At 43.0% G+C, this 16,672-nt stretch overlaps 1 protein-coding gene across 10 annotated transcripts in view; it reads left to right on the forward strand.

Moving 5' to 3' along the window:
* Positions 1–16,672, forward strand: part of SPATS2 (spermatogenesis associated serine rich 2) — a 138,673-nt gene that overhangs the window by 59,857 nt on the left and 62,144 nt on the right. For 8 of the 10 annotated variants that reach the window (XM_051845440.2, XM_017341834.3, XM_070052191.1 and 5 more), the window contains one exon: positions 8,127–8,376. The exons of the other annotated variants lie outside the window; for them this stretch is intronic. In XM_051845440.2, the coding sequence (XP_051701400.1) occupies positions 8,352–8,376 (25 nt within the window). In that variant the 5' untranslated portion in view covers positions 8,127–8,351. The remainder of the gene's footprint in view (positions 1–8,126; positions 8,377–16,672) is intronic. 10 annotated transcript variants of the gene reach the window in all.

Consider the following 16,672-nt stretch of genomic DNA (forward strand, 5'->3'; position numbering starts at 1 on the left):
TAACTTTAGTTGATAAAAGTGTTCAGATCCCCCTCATTTTAATTAATTTATTAATTTTTAAAATATTTTATTTATTTGAGAGGTAGAGTTACAGACAGTGAGAGGGAGAGACAAAGATTTGAAAAGTCTTCCATCCTCTGGTTCACTCCCCAAATGGCTACAATGGCTGGAACTGTGCTGATCTGGAGCCAGGAGCCAGGAGCTTCTTCTAGGTCTCCCACGTGGGTGCAGGGGCCCAAGGACTTGGGCCATCTTCTGCTGCTTTCCCAAAAGCAATAGCAGAGAGCTGGATCAGAAGAGGAACAACCAGGGCTGGAACCAACGCCCATATTGGATGCCAGTACCGCAGGTGGAGGATTACCCTACTGTGCCATAACATCTGCCCCAATTAATTTTAATTTTTTTTTTACAACTTATTTATTTATTTGAAAGGCAGAGCTACAGAGAGAGAGAGAGAGAGAGAGAGAGAGAGAGAGAGTTCTTCCATCTGCTGGTTCACTCCTCAGATGGTTGCAACGGCTGGAGCTGCACCAATCTGGAGCTAGGAGCCTCCTCCAGGTCTTCCACATGGGTTCAGGGGCCCAAGGTCTTGGGCCATCTTTCACTGCTTTCCCAAACCAAAGCAGAGAGCTGGATTGGAAGTGGAGCAGCCTGGACTTGAACCACTGCCCATATGGGATATCGGCACTGCAGGTGGCACTGGAAGTGGCAGCTTTACCCACTATGTCATAGCGACAGCCCCTAATGTATTTATTTTTATTTACTTGAAAGGCAGACACAGAGGGACAGAGAGAACTGTGGCTCACTCTCCAAATACCCTTGGGCTAGGCCAAAGCCAGGAATCAGAAATTAAGACCAAGCCTCCACATGGATGGCACAGATACAAATATTTGATCCATCACTTGCTGCCTGCTCAGGTGTGTGTTTACAAGAAGCTAGAATTAAGAATGGAGCTAGGACTTGAATCCAGGAATTCCAATATGGGATGAGGGCATCACAAGTGGTCAGTGGTGTCTTTTTTTTTTTTTCTTTTTTTTTTTTTTTTTTTTTGACAGGCAGAGTGGACAGTGAGAGAGAGAGACAGAGAGAAAGGTCTTCCTTCTGTTGGTTCACTCTCCAATGGCCGGTGCACTGCGGCTGGCGGGATCCGAAGCCAGGAGCCAGGTGCTTCTCCTGGTCTCCCATGCAGGTGCAGGGCCCAAGCATTTGGGCCATCCTCCACTGCACTCCCTGGCCACAGCAGAGAGCTGGACTGGAAGAGGAGCAACGGGGACAGAATCCGGCACCACGACTGGGACTAGAACTTGGTGTGCCTGCACTGCAGGTGGAGGATTAGCCTATTGAGCCACGGCGCCGGCCAGAAGTGGTGTCTTAACCTGCTGTGCCACAATGCACACCCCAACTTTTTCCAATGTCTTAAATTGGAAGCTTATAAGCTATAAATTTAAGAACTGTTTTGTTTTTAATTTTAAAAAATTATCTATTTTAAAGAGAGAGATTGAGGCCGGCGCCGTGGCTCACTAGGCTAATCCTCCGCCTTGCGGCGCAGGCACACCGGGTTCTAGTCCCGGTCAGGGCGCCGGATTCTGTCCCGGTTGCCCCTCTTCCAGGCCAGCTCTCTGCTGTGACCAGGGAGTGCAGTGGAGGATGGCCCAAGTGCTTGGGCCCTGCACCCCTTGGGAGACCAGGAAAAGTACCTGGCTCCTGCCATCGGATCAGCGCGGTGCGCCGGCTGCAGCGGCGGCCATTGGAGGGTGAACCAATGGCAAAAGGAAGACCTTTCTCTCTGTCTCTCTCTCTCTCACTGTCCACTCTGCCTGTCAAAAAATAAAAAAATAAATAAAAAAGAGAGAGAGAGATTGAGATTTCCCATCTGCTGTTTCACTTCCCGAATGATGATGATATCTGGGGCTGGCCAGGCCAAAGCTAGGAGCTAGGAACTCAATCTAGATTTCCCAGGTAGGTGACAGGGGACTACTCGAGCCATCACCTGCTGCCTCCCAGGATGTGTATTAGTGAGAAGCTGGAGTTTGGAGCAGAATAAGGTCTTTTTTAAAAATATTTACTTATCTGAAAGAGTTACACAGAGAGAGAGAGAGAGAGAGAGAGAGAGAGGGATCTTCCACCCGATGGTTCACTCCCCAATTGGCCGCAATGGCTGGAGCTGCGCCCATCTGAAGCCAGGAGCCAGGAGCTTCTTCTGGGTCTCCCACATGGGAGCAGGGGCCCAAGGACTTGGGCCTTCTTCTACTGCTTTCCCAGACCATAGCAGAGAGCTGGATCAGAAGTGGAGCAGCCGAGTCTCGAACCAGTACCCATATATGGGATGCCAGTGCTTCAGGCCAGGGCATTAGCCTGTTGTGCCACAGTGCCAGCCCCAGAATAAGGTCTTGAAGCCAGGTACTCTGATAGGAGATGGGGCATCCCAAGAGTCATCTGAACTGCTTCATCAGTTGCCCAATCCCACTTGCTTCTCTCTCTCTCTCTCTCTTTTTTAATTTGACAGGTAGAGTTATAGACAGAGAGAGAGAGACAGAGAGAAAGGTTTTCCTTCCGTTGGTTCATTCCCCAAATGGCCACTACAGCCGGCGCTGCACCAATCCAAAGCCAGGAGCCAGGTGCCTCTTCCTGGTCTCCCATGTGGGTGTAGGGCCCAAGCGCTTGGCCCATCCTCCACTGCCCTCCTGGGCCACAGCAGAGAGCTGGACTGGAAGAGGAACAACCGGGACTAGAATCCGGCGCATGTATGGGATGCTGGTGCTACAGGCGGAGGATTAACCAAGTGAGCCACGGCGCCGGCCTTCCTCACTTGCTTCTCTACTACAGATGTTTTAACACCATGTTAACTGTATCCTTTATGTTTTGATATGTTGTATTTTCATTTTCTTTCAGTTTAGATTATTTTCTAATCTGCTTTTTTATCTTTTCTTTGACCTCCGGATTACTTAGAAAGGTGATGTTCAATTTTGAAATCTTTGGAAACTTTCCATACTTCTTTCTGCACTTGACTTTTGTTTAATTCTGTTTATGGAGAGCCTGTTTTATGTTACTTTGATCCTTTTGAATTTATTGAGGATTTCTTAGAGCCCATCAGAGGCTTGACAAACGTTTTCTGGTAATATTTTAGGCTAATGGGACAAATGGTCTCCTTGCAATTACTGATACTTGCTGTAGCACGAAAGCTGCCACAGTATACAAACCAATAGGTATGCCTGTGCAAGAATAAATTTTTATTTATAAAGCCAGACAGTAATGGGGCAGGTGTTGAGTCACTGTTTGAGGTGCCGGAGTCCTATATCAAAGTACCTGGATTGGATGCTGCCCCTGGTTCCCATCTCCTGCTTTCTGCTTTCCCTGGGAGGCAATGGTGATGGCGTATGTAGTTGTGTTCCTGCCACCCACATGAGAGAGCGGTTGAGTTCCGGAATCCTTGCCTTGGCTCAGTGCCAGCCGTTGTAAGCATTTGGGGAACAAATCCACAGATGGGAGCTTGCTTACCATCTCTGCTTCTCAGTTTCTTTTTTCAAAGATTTATTTATTTATTTGAAAGGCAGAGTTTCAGAGATAGATAGATAGATAGATAGATAGATAGAATCTTTGACCCACTGATTCACTGTCCAAATGGCTGCAAGGGCTGGGATTGGACCAGGCCAATGCCAAGAACCTGGAACTCCATCCTGGTCTCTTGGGCCATCTTCCACTACTTTTCCAGGTGCATTAACAGGAGCTGAATCAGAAGTGGAACAGCTAGGACAAGGAATGGTGTTGCAGGTGGCAGCTTAACCTGCTATACCACAATGTTGGCCCCAACTGCTTCTCAAAGGAAAAGAAAAAAAAAGACAGTGAGGCTGGATTTGGCCCTTGGGTCATAATCTGATGCTTGGCTTTGGTCATAATCTGATGATCTGTCCTGAAGGATGTTCTGTGTGTGCTTGAAAGAATTGTGTATTCTTTTTTTGAAGGATAATGTGATCTTGCTGATTTTCTATCTGGATTTTTGATCAGTTATTGAGAATGAGGTATTGAAGTCTTCAACTGTTATTGTTGAACTCTTGATGCTTTCAATGCTGACAGTTTTTGACACATGAATTTTAGGTCTCTGTTAGGTGGATATGCATTTATAATTGCTATATTCTTGATGTTATAACCCTTTTATTATCATAATGACACATCTTTGTAGTAATATTTTTGTCTTAAATTCTTTTTTGTCTGATATTAAGCTCTTGTTATCTATTGATAATGTGTTTTTTTTTTCACTCTTTTACTTCTAGTTCTGTTGTATCTGAATCTATAGTTGGGTGTTGTTTTTTTCATCCAATTTGACTAATATCTATCTCTCTTTTTTAAAGATTTATTTATTTATTTGAATGGCAGAGTTATATATGTAGAGAGATCTTCCATCTGTTGATTCACTCCCCAAATGTCCTTAACAGCTGGGGCTGGGATAGGCTGAAGCTGGGAGCTAGGAGCTTCATCTGGATGGGTCTCCTACATGGGTGAAGGGACCCAAGTACTTAGACCACTTTCTGCCGCAGTCTCAGGAGCTGGATCTGAAGTGGAGCAGCTGGGACTTGAACTGGCACCCATATGGGATGCTGCTGTTGCAGGTAGTGGCTTAGCCTGCTACCCCATAATGCCAGCCCCACTTTCTATCTTTTGAGTGGCGTCTTTAACCCATTTATATTTAATGTAATTTATGGTAAAGCTGGTTTTGTATCTGCTATTTTGGTCTTGATTTTTGTGTGTCTTATGTCTTTTCTGTTTGCTTATTCCTTCTCTATTGCCTTATTTAGTATTTAATATTTATTTTTCTCCATTTGAGAGGCAGAAACAGGAGAGCTCCTGTTTGCTAGTTTGCTAGTTCATTCTGCAAACTGTCTGCAATAGCCAGGGCTGGGCTGGGGTCAGAGCATGAAGCCTGCAGAGCAGTCCTTGTCTCCAGTGTGTGGCAGGGACCCAGGCACTTGATCTATCACCTGCTCCTCCCAGGGTTTGCAGTGGTGGGAAACAAATTGGCAGCTGGAGTTGGGAGTGGAATCCAGGCTCTCTAGGTTGGGGCTTGGGCATCTTTAACTGGTGTCTTAACTGTTAGGCCAAACATCAGCCCTTAATAGATTTTTTTTAATGTAAGGTTTTAATTCTTCTATTGCTCTTTTGTTTATTTTTACTATTTTTGAGTTGGTGTCTTAGTACTTACTCTGAGAATTACAATATACATCATATCACAGTCTGATTAATATGAACTTAATTCTGTAACATAACTTCTTTTCCCCTTTGTGCAAGTCTTTGTCATAATATCTATATTTGTTACAAACCTTCAATATATTGTTATTTCTGCTTTATGCAATATTATATATCTTAAGTAATTTAAAAGAAGAAAATTTAAAAATATGTATTTTACATTTACACACTTTTTTTTTTTAATTTCGTGGTGTAGATTCAGGTTACTGTCTGGTATCATTTTCTTTGACTTCCTCACTGTATAGCGCTGTCTTTCCCACTAACTTGGGGGTGGCAGCCTTGTGATGGGAGCAGCCCCAGGCACCAGTGCTGTGCACTGTTCTGAAAGTTCAGTAGTTTTTTGTGAATGAGTGTAAAGAAAATAAAGTTTGAGAAAAAGACCTGAATGAGATGGAGGTGGAAAGGCATTCCTGACAGGGAACACTTTAAGGACCCTAAGGAGAGAACTTACTGGGTTACAAGTGGGGTGATGAAGAAAGAGGCCAGTGTGTGGCCCCAGTGGAGTGTCTGAAGTGGAAGGTAGTGGGACTCAGGGTCAGGGAGGCAAGAGGGTGGAGGCCGAGCGCAGAGAAAACCATTCGTACTCCTGTGAGGACTTGATTTAAGGGGGTGGAGAGCCTGTGGGGTCCTGTAAGCAGCGGCATTGGGACATGGTCCGCCTGATAATTTTAGGAGCAGCCTTGGGGAAACAGAAGCCAGAGAATGGCAGAGTGGAAGGCTCGGGTGCTGGTGAGGTGGCTGTTGCAGTCCTGGTTGTCATGCAGCAGGGGGTGGATTGTGACTTGGATCAGAGTGGTAGCGGTGGTGGTGCTGAGAAGTGGTTGGTTCCGTGTATTTTAAAGGTAGGTTTCTTCTGGTGGACAGAGGTGGTGGGCAGTGAGCAGAGCAAGGCCTTCCTTTATTTCAAGGGGGATTTTCCTATATATTGTGTGTAAATGCTTTTTCTGTTCCTTTTATTGAGCCCTATAATTTTTGAGTCCCTATATCAATTCTGGTTATCCTTAGATAGGATCATTTTATGTTTTAATATTGTCTTCTAATTGCTTTAAGCTGTTTTTTTTTTTTTTCCTTCTGAAGGCTTTCCTTCCATTCATTCTGTTTCCATCTGTCTATTTGGTTTCTTTGCTGTTTCTGACTTATTGGATCCATAGTTGGTGGGTTTCTTGTCCTTCTGTTTTTCCTCAGCTTTGCTGTTGCTTTCTTTTCATTCCGTTTTTGTCCTGCTTTCCGGCTTTTATTTCATGGAATTTAGAATTCTTATTTGAAGTATTCAAATACGTATCCAAAGGGGAATCAGCTTTTAGTTTGGGGGTTATATTGTTTTCCAGACAGAGTTCTTCAGTTTCTTCTCTCTCGTTTGTCTTTCTCTTTTGTTGTAGGAGGTTGGATAATTGCTGGGTCATTTTTATTTATCCTCTCTATGCTGTCTGTGGACAGCTCTGATTGTAGCACACGGTGCGGATGAAATGTGCTTCATTTCCCATCTTATTTCAGATCTGTCTCACCCACCCCTGCTCACCAGCTGTGGTTAGTTACTGATTGCTCTCCTCCCCCTGTTTAATCCAAAGATGTGAGGGTGGAGAAGAACTTACCACTGAAGAGTTCAGTTCTTTTTTGTATATCTGAATCTTTTCTTTCTTCTAAAATCTCATTGACTATTCTCTGGCACACTCTGCCCAGGAGTGTGTTCTCCCAGCGGAGTGCAGGGCTGTGGAAGGTGGTGAGCCTCAGCTGCTCACCTGCCTTTCCTGAGACGCCACAGTGTTTGGAGGCTCCTACTCTGATGGAGTTTATTTTAACTTCCCTAGGATTGCCTCCTCATCCCCATCATCCTCTCTCCACATTGAAAAACTTTTCACATAAGGCAATTTTCCTTTCCTTCCTGCCCTGCATTTATAAAATATTTTCCTGTCAGTTGTCTGGGAATGGGAGTTCATGATCCTCTTCATGCTTTCTTTGCCCAAAATCTTAGGCATGTATCTCTAAAATGTTTAGTAACATGGAGAAAGTAGCATTTGTATCTTTACAAATCAGAGAAATTTTCTGTAGTACTGACTGGTCACATTTTGATGTTCTGATTTTCCTTATTAGGATTCCTTTGACTTTCCCCTCACTCACATCCCTCCTCCAAGTTTGTTCCAGCTACATTTGGGCTGGAAAACCTGATGAGAGGTTAAATTCTAGAGGAAGTGAAAAGACCCTTGATTTGGATAAGATTGGGTGGTAAGAAAGATTTTAGGGAGTGATACCAGGTGGTAATTTAGTTGTGGAGCAGAGATGGGGATGAGATATTTGAGAGTTATGAAAGATAAGACAAAATGTGCTTTCCAAACGAGAAAGATGATGTAAGATTAAAGGAAAAAAAAAGAACTTTTTAAAACAGCTACAGGCCGGCGCCGTGGCTCACTAAGCTTATCCTCCGCCTGCAGCGCCAGCACACTGGGTTCTAGTCCCGCTCAGAGTGCGGGATTCTGTCCTGGTTGCTCCTCTTCCAGTCCAGCTCTCTGCTGTGGCCCGGAGTGCAGTGGAGGATGGCCCAGGCCCTGCGCCCGCATGGGAGACCAGGAGGAAGCGCCTGGCTTCTGGCTTCAGATCAGTGCAGCCAGCCGCAATGCCCCGGCCGTAGCGGCCACTTGGGGGGTGAACCAATGGAAAAAGGAAGACCTTTCTCTCTGTCTCTCTCTCTCTCTCACTGTCCACTCTGCCTGTCAAAAATAAATAAAATAAAATAATAAAAAAGCTACATTCTTTCCATAGTACTTTAGAAGAAAAAAAAAAGCTAATTTTATACAGAGAAAATCTATGCATGTCGCTTAGAAATTTCATGCAGATGGCCATTACTGTATAGTGAATGTGTGTGTGTGTGTGTGTGTGTTTCCTTCCAGAATCACCCTGGAAAAAGAGACATGAATGTCTGCAATGCCATTTCCTGACAGGAGAAGGAAAGGAGATCAGCAGCTAGCAAACTGGATTTCGAACAAACAGGATTTTGTGTTCATTGCTTCCAACTGCAGACTTGAGTTGCCCACGCTTAAACCAGAGATACTCAGAACCCAGACAAGGCAAAAGGATTTCTTTCTCCTGTGTTTTTTGAGATCAACCGAACTGCAATGTCTAGGAGACAAAGCCAGAAAGGTAAGATGGCTGTGGGCATAAGTTGTGAAAAGCTTGGCTGTGGAACAGTGATCCCTATTCATAGCTGCATATTTAGAATCTGTTCTTATTTAATAATGTGTATTTGGGGGTGTAAAGTTGTATCTTTGTGTACTGCTGTTATGATAATTAATACATATAACAATTGCTTTTCTACCCATACACACTTACCAAGTTGTAACTGTTGCCAGAAAACCAAATGCATCTGGATGGGTTTCTGGAGAGTGAGTTGATGTTTGAGATACGTGGTAGGAAGTGACTTCCTGCAGGATGTTCTGTGTTCTGTGAGCTGGCATTTCACTGGAGAAAGGAAGTGGAGCAAGAGTAGATGCTTCCAGTGTTTGTTTCCTTCTTTAGGTTTCCTTCCGGTATTGTTAACTAAGCTTCTGGTCTAAAGTAAAATGTAAGGGGCAGAGAATCTGGAAACACCAGGAGTGGTTGTGATGAGGGGCAGGCCAACCAAGACTGTAAAACCTCTTCTTCAGCTTTCCTAGTAGCACTGCAAAAATTTTTAATAAAAGTTAATAAAAGTTAACAACAGCATGACAACTATTATACATAACTAGAATACATTAATTCTAGAATGACCATAAGTATAAATATTCTGGCTGTTTTACTTCAGTTTTATTTTCAGTTTAAGTTAACGGTCTTTCATTCAGAACAAAACTCCGTCAATCCAGGTCTCTCCTGTTAAATATGAAGGGAATGCTGTTAAACTAAATGTTGGTTTGGCAGTTCAAAAGCCTCATTATAAGAGAGTCGTATTCCAGAGCCTTGTGTGGTTTTGAAAGTGTGGTTTCATTGGATAGTCAATCCAAATAAAGAAATTCTGAGCTCTAAGGAATAATCGTTTCTTACTAAAGATCCTGAACTGATCTGTGGAATGAAATTTATAAACTGCAAAGCTTTTTATAGCCCAAGTTTGTTTCTTCTTAGTCATCGTAATTCAGTTTGTTTTTTCCCAGTCATGCTTGAGACATTGAACATCTGTTTTCCTATTGAAAATGAGAAATTTTATAGTAAAAATAGGATTTTGGGTTTGAAAATCTAATAACTTATCTAAAAAGTTTAGTATTTAATTTTCCCTAAAAAAGTTAACTGAAGCTTTGACTTTCATAAAACAAGAGAGTCTTTATTTCATCTCTGTGTTTTGCTTGAGCTGTAAAAAAGTATCAGTGCTTTTTTGTAATTCTACCGAATTACTATAAAAGGAATTCAAATTTTAGATCACATTGTAGACATTAAGTGCTTGCCAATTTTGGTTGAAGTTACCCTAGATTTACACTTATGTAGATCAAAATAAAACTTATGTGTTTTTAGGATTTTTTTCCAAAACAAATGTATATGTATAAATTATTTGGATATCTGATATTTCAACCAAAAAAGTACAAAATATTATAAAAATTTACCTTATTATTTATTCATTTAAATTTTTTATTGCTTTAAGTTTTATTATTCCAGATAATTTGTAATTAAACTGATTTTATGGATTTAGTTGTAAGGGCCTATGGTAAATAGAGAGACATGCTGTGGTACTTTTTGTTCTCTCATGGCAACTTATTTACAAACCATCATTTTTTAATGAGTTACGTTTTTATTCCACAATAGACCATGTTTCCATACTTTGCTTTTGTCAGTAATCCATGTAAATTCCTTATTTAATGAAATATTTAGTGGAGTTAAACTTGAATGGCTTAAATTAAATTAAATCAATTTCAATTACAACTATTGATTGCTACAAGCATTTTAGCCGACACTTAGCAGGAGTGGGATAAATCAGGGCACTGTCTGTGGACTGGAGACATATGTAAAAATGGAGAGTATTTAGAAATTCTTTCGGGGCCAACGCTGTGGTGCAGTGGGTTAATGCCCTGGCCTGAAGCACTGGCATCCTATATGGGCGCTGGTTGGAGACCTGGCTGCTCCATTTCCAACTCAGCTCTGCTGTGGCCTGGGAAAGCAGTAGAAGATGGCCCAAGTCCTTGGGCCCCTGCACCCATATGGGAGACCCAGAAGAAGCTCCTGGCTCCTGGCTCCTGACTTCAGATTGGCACAGCTCTCTGTGTAACTCTGACCTTCAAATAAATAAATAATAAATCTTTAAAAAATAAATAAATAAAAAAGAAAAAATTCTTTTGTAGTGATTTGATAGTACTGTAACATCAGAAGTCCTTTTCAGAACAATTTTATTGAAATTTAATTTTAATGTCATAATGGTCACTCATTTAAGTGTAAAATTTTATTATCTTTAGTACATTTATACAGTTGTGCAAAATCACCACAGTCCTCTTGGAAAAAAGTCTCTGCTAGGGCCAGTGCTATGGTGCCTCCGGATAAGCTGCCGCCAGCACCGGCACTGATTCAAGTCCTAGCTGCTCCACTTCTGATCCAGCTCCCTGCTGATGTGCCTGGGAAGGCAGCAAAGGATGGCTCACGTGCTTAGGCCCCTGCTCCCAGATGGGAGACCCAGAGGAAGCTCCTGGCTCTTGGCTTCAGCCTGGCCCAGCCCTGGCCAGGCAGCCATCTGGGAAGTGAACCAGTGGATGGGAGATCTCTCTCTCTCTCTCTCACTCTCATTCTCTTTCTCTTTCTCTACTTCTGCCTTTCAAATAAATAGTTAGAGTTACACAGAGAGAGAAGGAGAGGCAGAGAGAGAGAGGTCTTCCATCCGATGGTTCACTCCCCAGTTGGCCGCAATGGCTGGAGCTGCACCCATCCAAAGCCAGGAGCTTGGAGCCTCCTCCAGGTCTCCCACGTGTATGCAGGGGCCCAAGGACTTGGGCCATCCTCCACTGCTTTCCCAGGCCGCAGCAGAGCTGGATAGGAAGTGGAGCAGCCGGAACTCGAACCAGAATCCATATGGGATGCGGGCACTACAGACGGCAGCTTTACCTGCTACACCACAGTGCCGGCCCAATAAATAAAATCTTAAAAAAAAGTCTCCATCCCACCTAAAAAAATTCTTTTTTGTTATTAATTCTTGGTCTCTATGCTACTCCAGGCACCCATATGGGATGCTGGCATTTTCAGTGTTTATTCACATATTTTGTGTATATATTAAATGTATATTCATTTAGAGTTGTTATAACCTTGTTGATATATTGATGTTTATTATTTTGAATTCTCTCTGTCTCTAATGATATATCTTTAAGGGTTTAATTTTTCTGATAGTAATAATATAGATGATCCTACTCTTCTATGAGGAATATCTTTTTTTAACCTTTTGCTTTTCTTTTTTTTTTTTTAAGTTTTAATTATTTATTTGAGTTAGAGACAGAGAGAGGGAGAATAGAGAGGGCTTCTGTCTGCTAGTTCACTCCCCAAATGGCTGCAACAGCTGGAGCTGGGCCAATCGATCGGAAGCCAGGAGCCAGGAGCTTCTTCCAGGTCTCCCACTTGAGTGAGGGGGGCGCAAGCACTTGGGCCATCCTCCACTGTTTCCCAGCTGCATAAGCAGAGAGTTGGAAGTGAAGTGGAACAGCCGGGACTTGAACCAGCACCCATATGGGTTGCTAGCACTGCAGGCAGCAGCTTTACCCACTATGCCACGGTGCCGGCCCCTAACCTTGTGCTTTCTTTTCCTTTTCCTTTTCCTTTTCCTTTTCCTTTTCCTTTCCTTTCTCTCTCTCTTTCTCTCTCTCTCTCTTTCTCTCTTTCTCTCTTTCTCAGGCAGAATTAGAGAGAGAGAGAGAGAGAGAGAAGGTCTTCCTTCCATTGATTTACCCCCGAAATGGCCGCTATGGCCAGCACGCTGCACCGATCCAAAGCCAGGAGCCAGGTGCTTCCTCCTGGTCTCCCATGCAGGTGCAGGGCTCAAGCATTTGGGCCATCCTCCACTGCCTTCCCAGGCCACAGCAGAGAGCTGGACTGGAAGAGGAGCAACGGGGACAGAATCCGGCACCCTGAGCAGGACTAGAACCTGGGGTGCCGGCACTACAGGCAGAGGATTAGCCTAGTGAGCTGCAGCGCCAGCCAACCTTGTGCTTTCAACATCTTGTGTCTTTGACCATATGATGTGTCTCTTGTGCACACCATATAATTAGATCTTGTTTTTTCATCCAAATTGAGAATTCCATCTTTTGGTTATATAGTTCATTAACATTTAATGTAATTACCAGTATGATTTTGGGTTTATGCCTGCTTTTTGCTTTTTTCTGCATGTCTCACTTTTTGTTCCTCTTTTATTCCTTTATTGGTTTTTATATATATTTAATGTATCATTACCCTAACCCTAACCCTATTTAATGTATCATTAAATATATATATTTAGTTTATTTTAATTCCTCTGATTTTTTAAAAAGCTACTTTAAAAATCGTTATTTTCTTAGTGGTTGTCCTAGAGATTGCATTATGTGTCTTTAGCTTAAAACAGTACACTTCGGGCTAATTCTTATTTAATTCTAGTAAAATACAGCAATTTTGTTCCAGTATAACTTTATTTCTCTTCCCTTTTTTGTAATGTTTTTTACATATACCACATCTATATTTGTTTTAGGTATAATTCAGTTATAGTTATTGTTTCCTTTTGCCTTAAAGATTTATTTTTTATTTATTTGAAAGGTAGAGTTAGAGAGAGGGAGAGACAGAGATCTTCAGTCTGCTGGTTCACTCCAAAAGGCTAGCAGTACAGCCTTAGGCAAGTCATTTAACCTCTTAAAGCTTTGCCTATAAAACATCCCTTTTAACTTTGGAACTCAGCAGTTAAGGATTATCTGTTTTAACCACATTGTTTTACAGATTGGGAAATAGGACCAAAGAGGAGAGTGAATCGCCTCAGATATCCTGCCTGCCTATCCCTCAACCTAACTTTAGACTGTTATAGAACCTGGGGGTTTGTATGTATAAAACGTTAAGCTTACACAAAATGCTCTCCCAGATAAAACCTGAAATGGATTCCTTTATCACATATAATCCAATTGATAGGAGAGAGGAGTTCAAGTCCCTGTTGTCCTTCCTGGGTGATGGAGGCCCTGTTGTCTTTAGCGAGTGGCTGGATGTCCATGTGCAGCTACCGGAGAGAGAAATAGTGGAGGATCACCAGAAGGCGGTTTCCATGGGTCTTGATAAAAATGTACACACTACTTCTGCTCTCATTTCATTGGCCAGAACTCAGTCACATCATTACATTTAAATGCAGAGAATACTGGGGAGCATGGGATAGCTGTGTGTCCAAAAAGAGGAGGATGTTGGGTTTGCAGAACACACTCAGCTGCCGTATCCTTAAGAGATGAAATGGAAAAATTAGTTCAAAATGATTTCCTACTAATTTAGCACTTAATATTATAGTATTCTTATTTTTTCATTATAATAGTTTTATCTCCTTAACTCCTTAAATAGATTACAAGTGTCCCCTACAGTATTTGCTAAATACTGAATGTGCTTTTGCTTAGCATATATTTATGGAATGAATTCTAAGAATTTTTGGAATGAGAAGTGATCATCTAATTATAGTTTACCATGTTTTTAAAAATCTACAAATTCTTGATCAGATGTGATTTTTGTCCCTCTGAATAACTTTTCTTTTTTAAAGATCTATTTATTTGTTTGAAAGGCAGAGATTCAGAGAAAGAGACAGAGAGAAAAAGATCTTCCGTCCACTGGTTCACTCTCTAAATTGCTGCAACAGCTAGAGCTGGGCCAGGCTGGAGCCAGGAGCTTCTTCCAGGGCTCTCAAGAGGGTGCAGGGGGCCCAAGCACTTAGGCGCATTAGCAGGGAGCTGGATCAGAAGTAGAGCAGACGGGACTTGAACCAGTGCCCATATGAGTTGCTGGCACTGAAGGCAGAAACTTAACCTGCTACCCCACAGCTCCGGCTCCTGAATAATTTTTCAGTGTTACTATTGACAGTAATAGCCTTCATTTTAATTTTTAAAATTCTGCTAAAGCATGTAACATGAAATTTTCTATCTTAACTATTTTTTACCATACATTTCAATGACATTAAGTACATTCACATTTTTTTTGCAACCATCACCACCATTGTTGCCCATGACTTTTTTTCATTTTGTAAACTAAAACTGTGTGCCTGTTAAACAAAAATTCACCATTCCCGCTTCCTTCCAGCTTCTGGCAACCACTATTATACTTTTTTCTATAAATTTCACTTCTCTAGATATTTGTCCTTTTGTAACTGGCTTATTTCACTTAGCATATCATAGTCAAGGTTCATCCATGCTGTCAGAATTTCCTACCTTTGTAAGGCTGAATATGTTATTACATGTACATGCCACTTTGTTTTTGTTTTTAATCCATTCTTCTGGTGATGCACTTAGGTTGTTTCCATCTGTCAGCTGTTGTGAATAATGCTATTATGAGTGCACAATATTTGTTGAAATTCCTGCTTTCATTTCTTTTTGATATGATATATACCTGGAAGTGGAATTGCTACATCCCATGGTAATTCTATTTTTAGTAGTTTGAGGAAGGCTCTGGTTTGTGTGTGTGTGTGTTTGTGTGTGTGTGTTTTAATGCTAGCTGCAGTCCCATCTATGGTACACAGGGTTCCAATTTATCCACATCAGGTAACTTTGGCAACATTAAACCACCAGCATCTGGCAGAGATTACCATTAACACACGTAATAAAGAAGAAACGGAGAACTGAAAACCTTGGTTTTAGAGATTTATTTATTTGAAAAGCACAGTGACAGAGAAAGAGGGACAGAGAGAGAGAACAAGATCTGTCCACTACTTTGCTCCCCAATGGCCACAACGGCCATTCTGGGCCAGGCTGAAACCAGGAACCAGGAACCCCACTGGAGTCTCCCACATAAGGGATAGGGGCCCAAGTACTTGGGCCATCTTCTGCTGCTTTCAAGGCACTTTAGCAAGGAGCTGGATGGGAAGTGGAATAATCCGTATTCTGATATGGGATGTTGGTGCCACAAGCAACAGCTTAATCCACTTTGCCACAACACAGACCTCTGAAAAACTTTTTATTTATTTATTTATTTATTTATTTATTTATTTATTTATTTATTTTTTGACAGGCAGAGTGGACAGTGAGAGAGAGAGACAGAGAGAAAGGTCTTCCTTTGCCGTTGGTTCACCCTCCAATGGCCGCCGCGGCAGGCGCGCTGTGGCCGGCGCACCGCCGGTCCATGGCAGGAGCCAGGTACTTATCCTGGTCTCCCATGGGGTGCAGGGCCCAAGGACTTGGGCCATCCTCCACTGCACTCCCTGGTCACAGCAGAGAGCTGGCCTGGAAGAGGGGCAACGGGACAGAATCTGGCGCCCCGACCGGGACTAGAACCCGGTGTGCCGGCGCCGCAAGGAGGAGGATTAGCCTAGTGAGCTGCGGCACCGGCCTGAAAAACTTTTTAATACATGTTTTAGATGTGAAAAATACAGCAGTTAAAATTAAGAACTCTAATGTATTTTCTTTCTTTCTTTTTTTTTTTTTAAGGTGTATATTTATTTGAGTTACACACACAGAAAGAGAGGCAGAGAGAGGGAAAAAAAAAGGTCTTCCATCCGCTGGTTCACTCCCCCAATTGGCCACAATGGCTGGAGCTGCATCGATCCGAAGCCAGGAGCCAGGAGCTTCTTCCGGGCCTCCCATGCAGGTGCAGGGGCCCAAGGACTTGGGCCATCTTCTACTGTTTTCCCAGGCAACAGCAGAGAGCTGGATCGGAAGTGGAGCAGCCGGGACTCAAACTGGCGCCCATATGGGATGCCAGCACTACAGGCGGTGGCTTTACCTGCTACGCCATAGTGCTGGCCCCTCTAATGTAGTTTTAAAAACAGAGTGGTGGCTGGCGCTGCGGCTCACAAGGCTAATCCTCCGCCTTGCGGCGCCGGCACACCGGGTTCTAGTCCCGGTCGGGGTGCCGGATTCTGTCCCGGTTACCCCTCTTCCAGGCCAGCTCTCTGCTGTGACCAGGGAGTGCAGTGGAGGATGGCCCAAGTCCTTGGGCCCTGCACCCCATGGGAGACCAGGATAAGTACCTGGCTCCTGCCATCAGATCAGCACGGTGCGCCGGCCGCAGCGTGCCGGCCGCGGCGGCCATTGGAGGGTGAACCAACGGCAAAGGAAGACCTTTCTCTCTGTCTCTCTCTCTCACTGTCCACTCTGCCTGTCAAAAAAAAAAAAAAAAACAAAAACAGAGTGGTAACATTTGGAAAAAATTAGTGAATTCCAATTTAAGTTATAAGAAACCATTCATGCAGGGACAGGTGTTTAGCCTAATGACTATGACACTGATTAAAAGAGGCCCGTGTTGGGGCCGGTGCTGTGGTGTGCTGCTAGCACCAGCATCACATATAGGCACCAGTTTGAGT

Source organism: Oryctolagus cuniculus, chromosome 11, assembly GCF_964237555.1.
Source record: "Oryctolagus cuniculus chromosome 11, mOryCun1.1, whole genome shotgun sequence".
NCBI lineage: Eukaryota > Metazoa > Chordata > Mammalia > Lagomorpha > Leporidae > Oryctolagus > Oryctolagus cuniculus.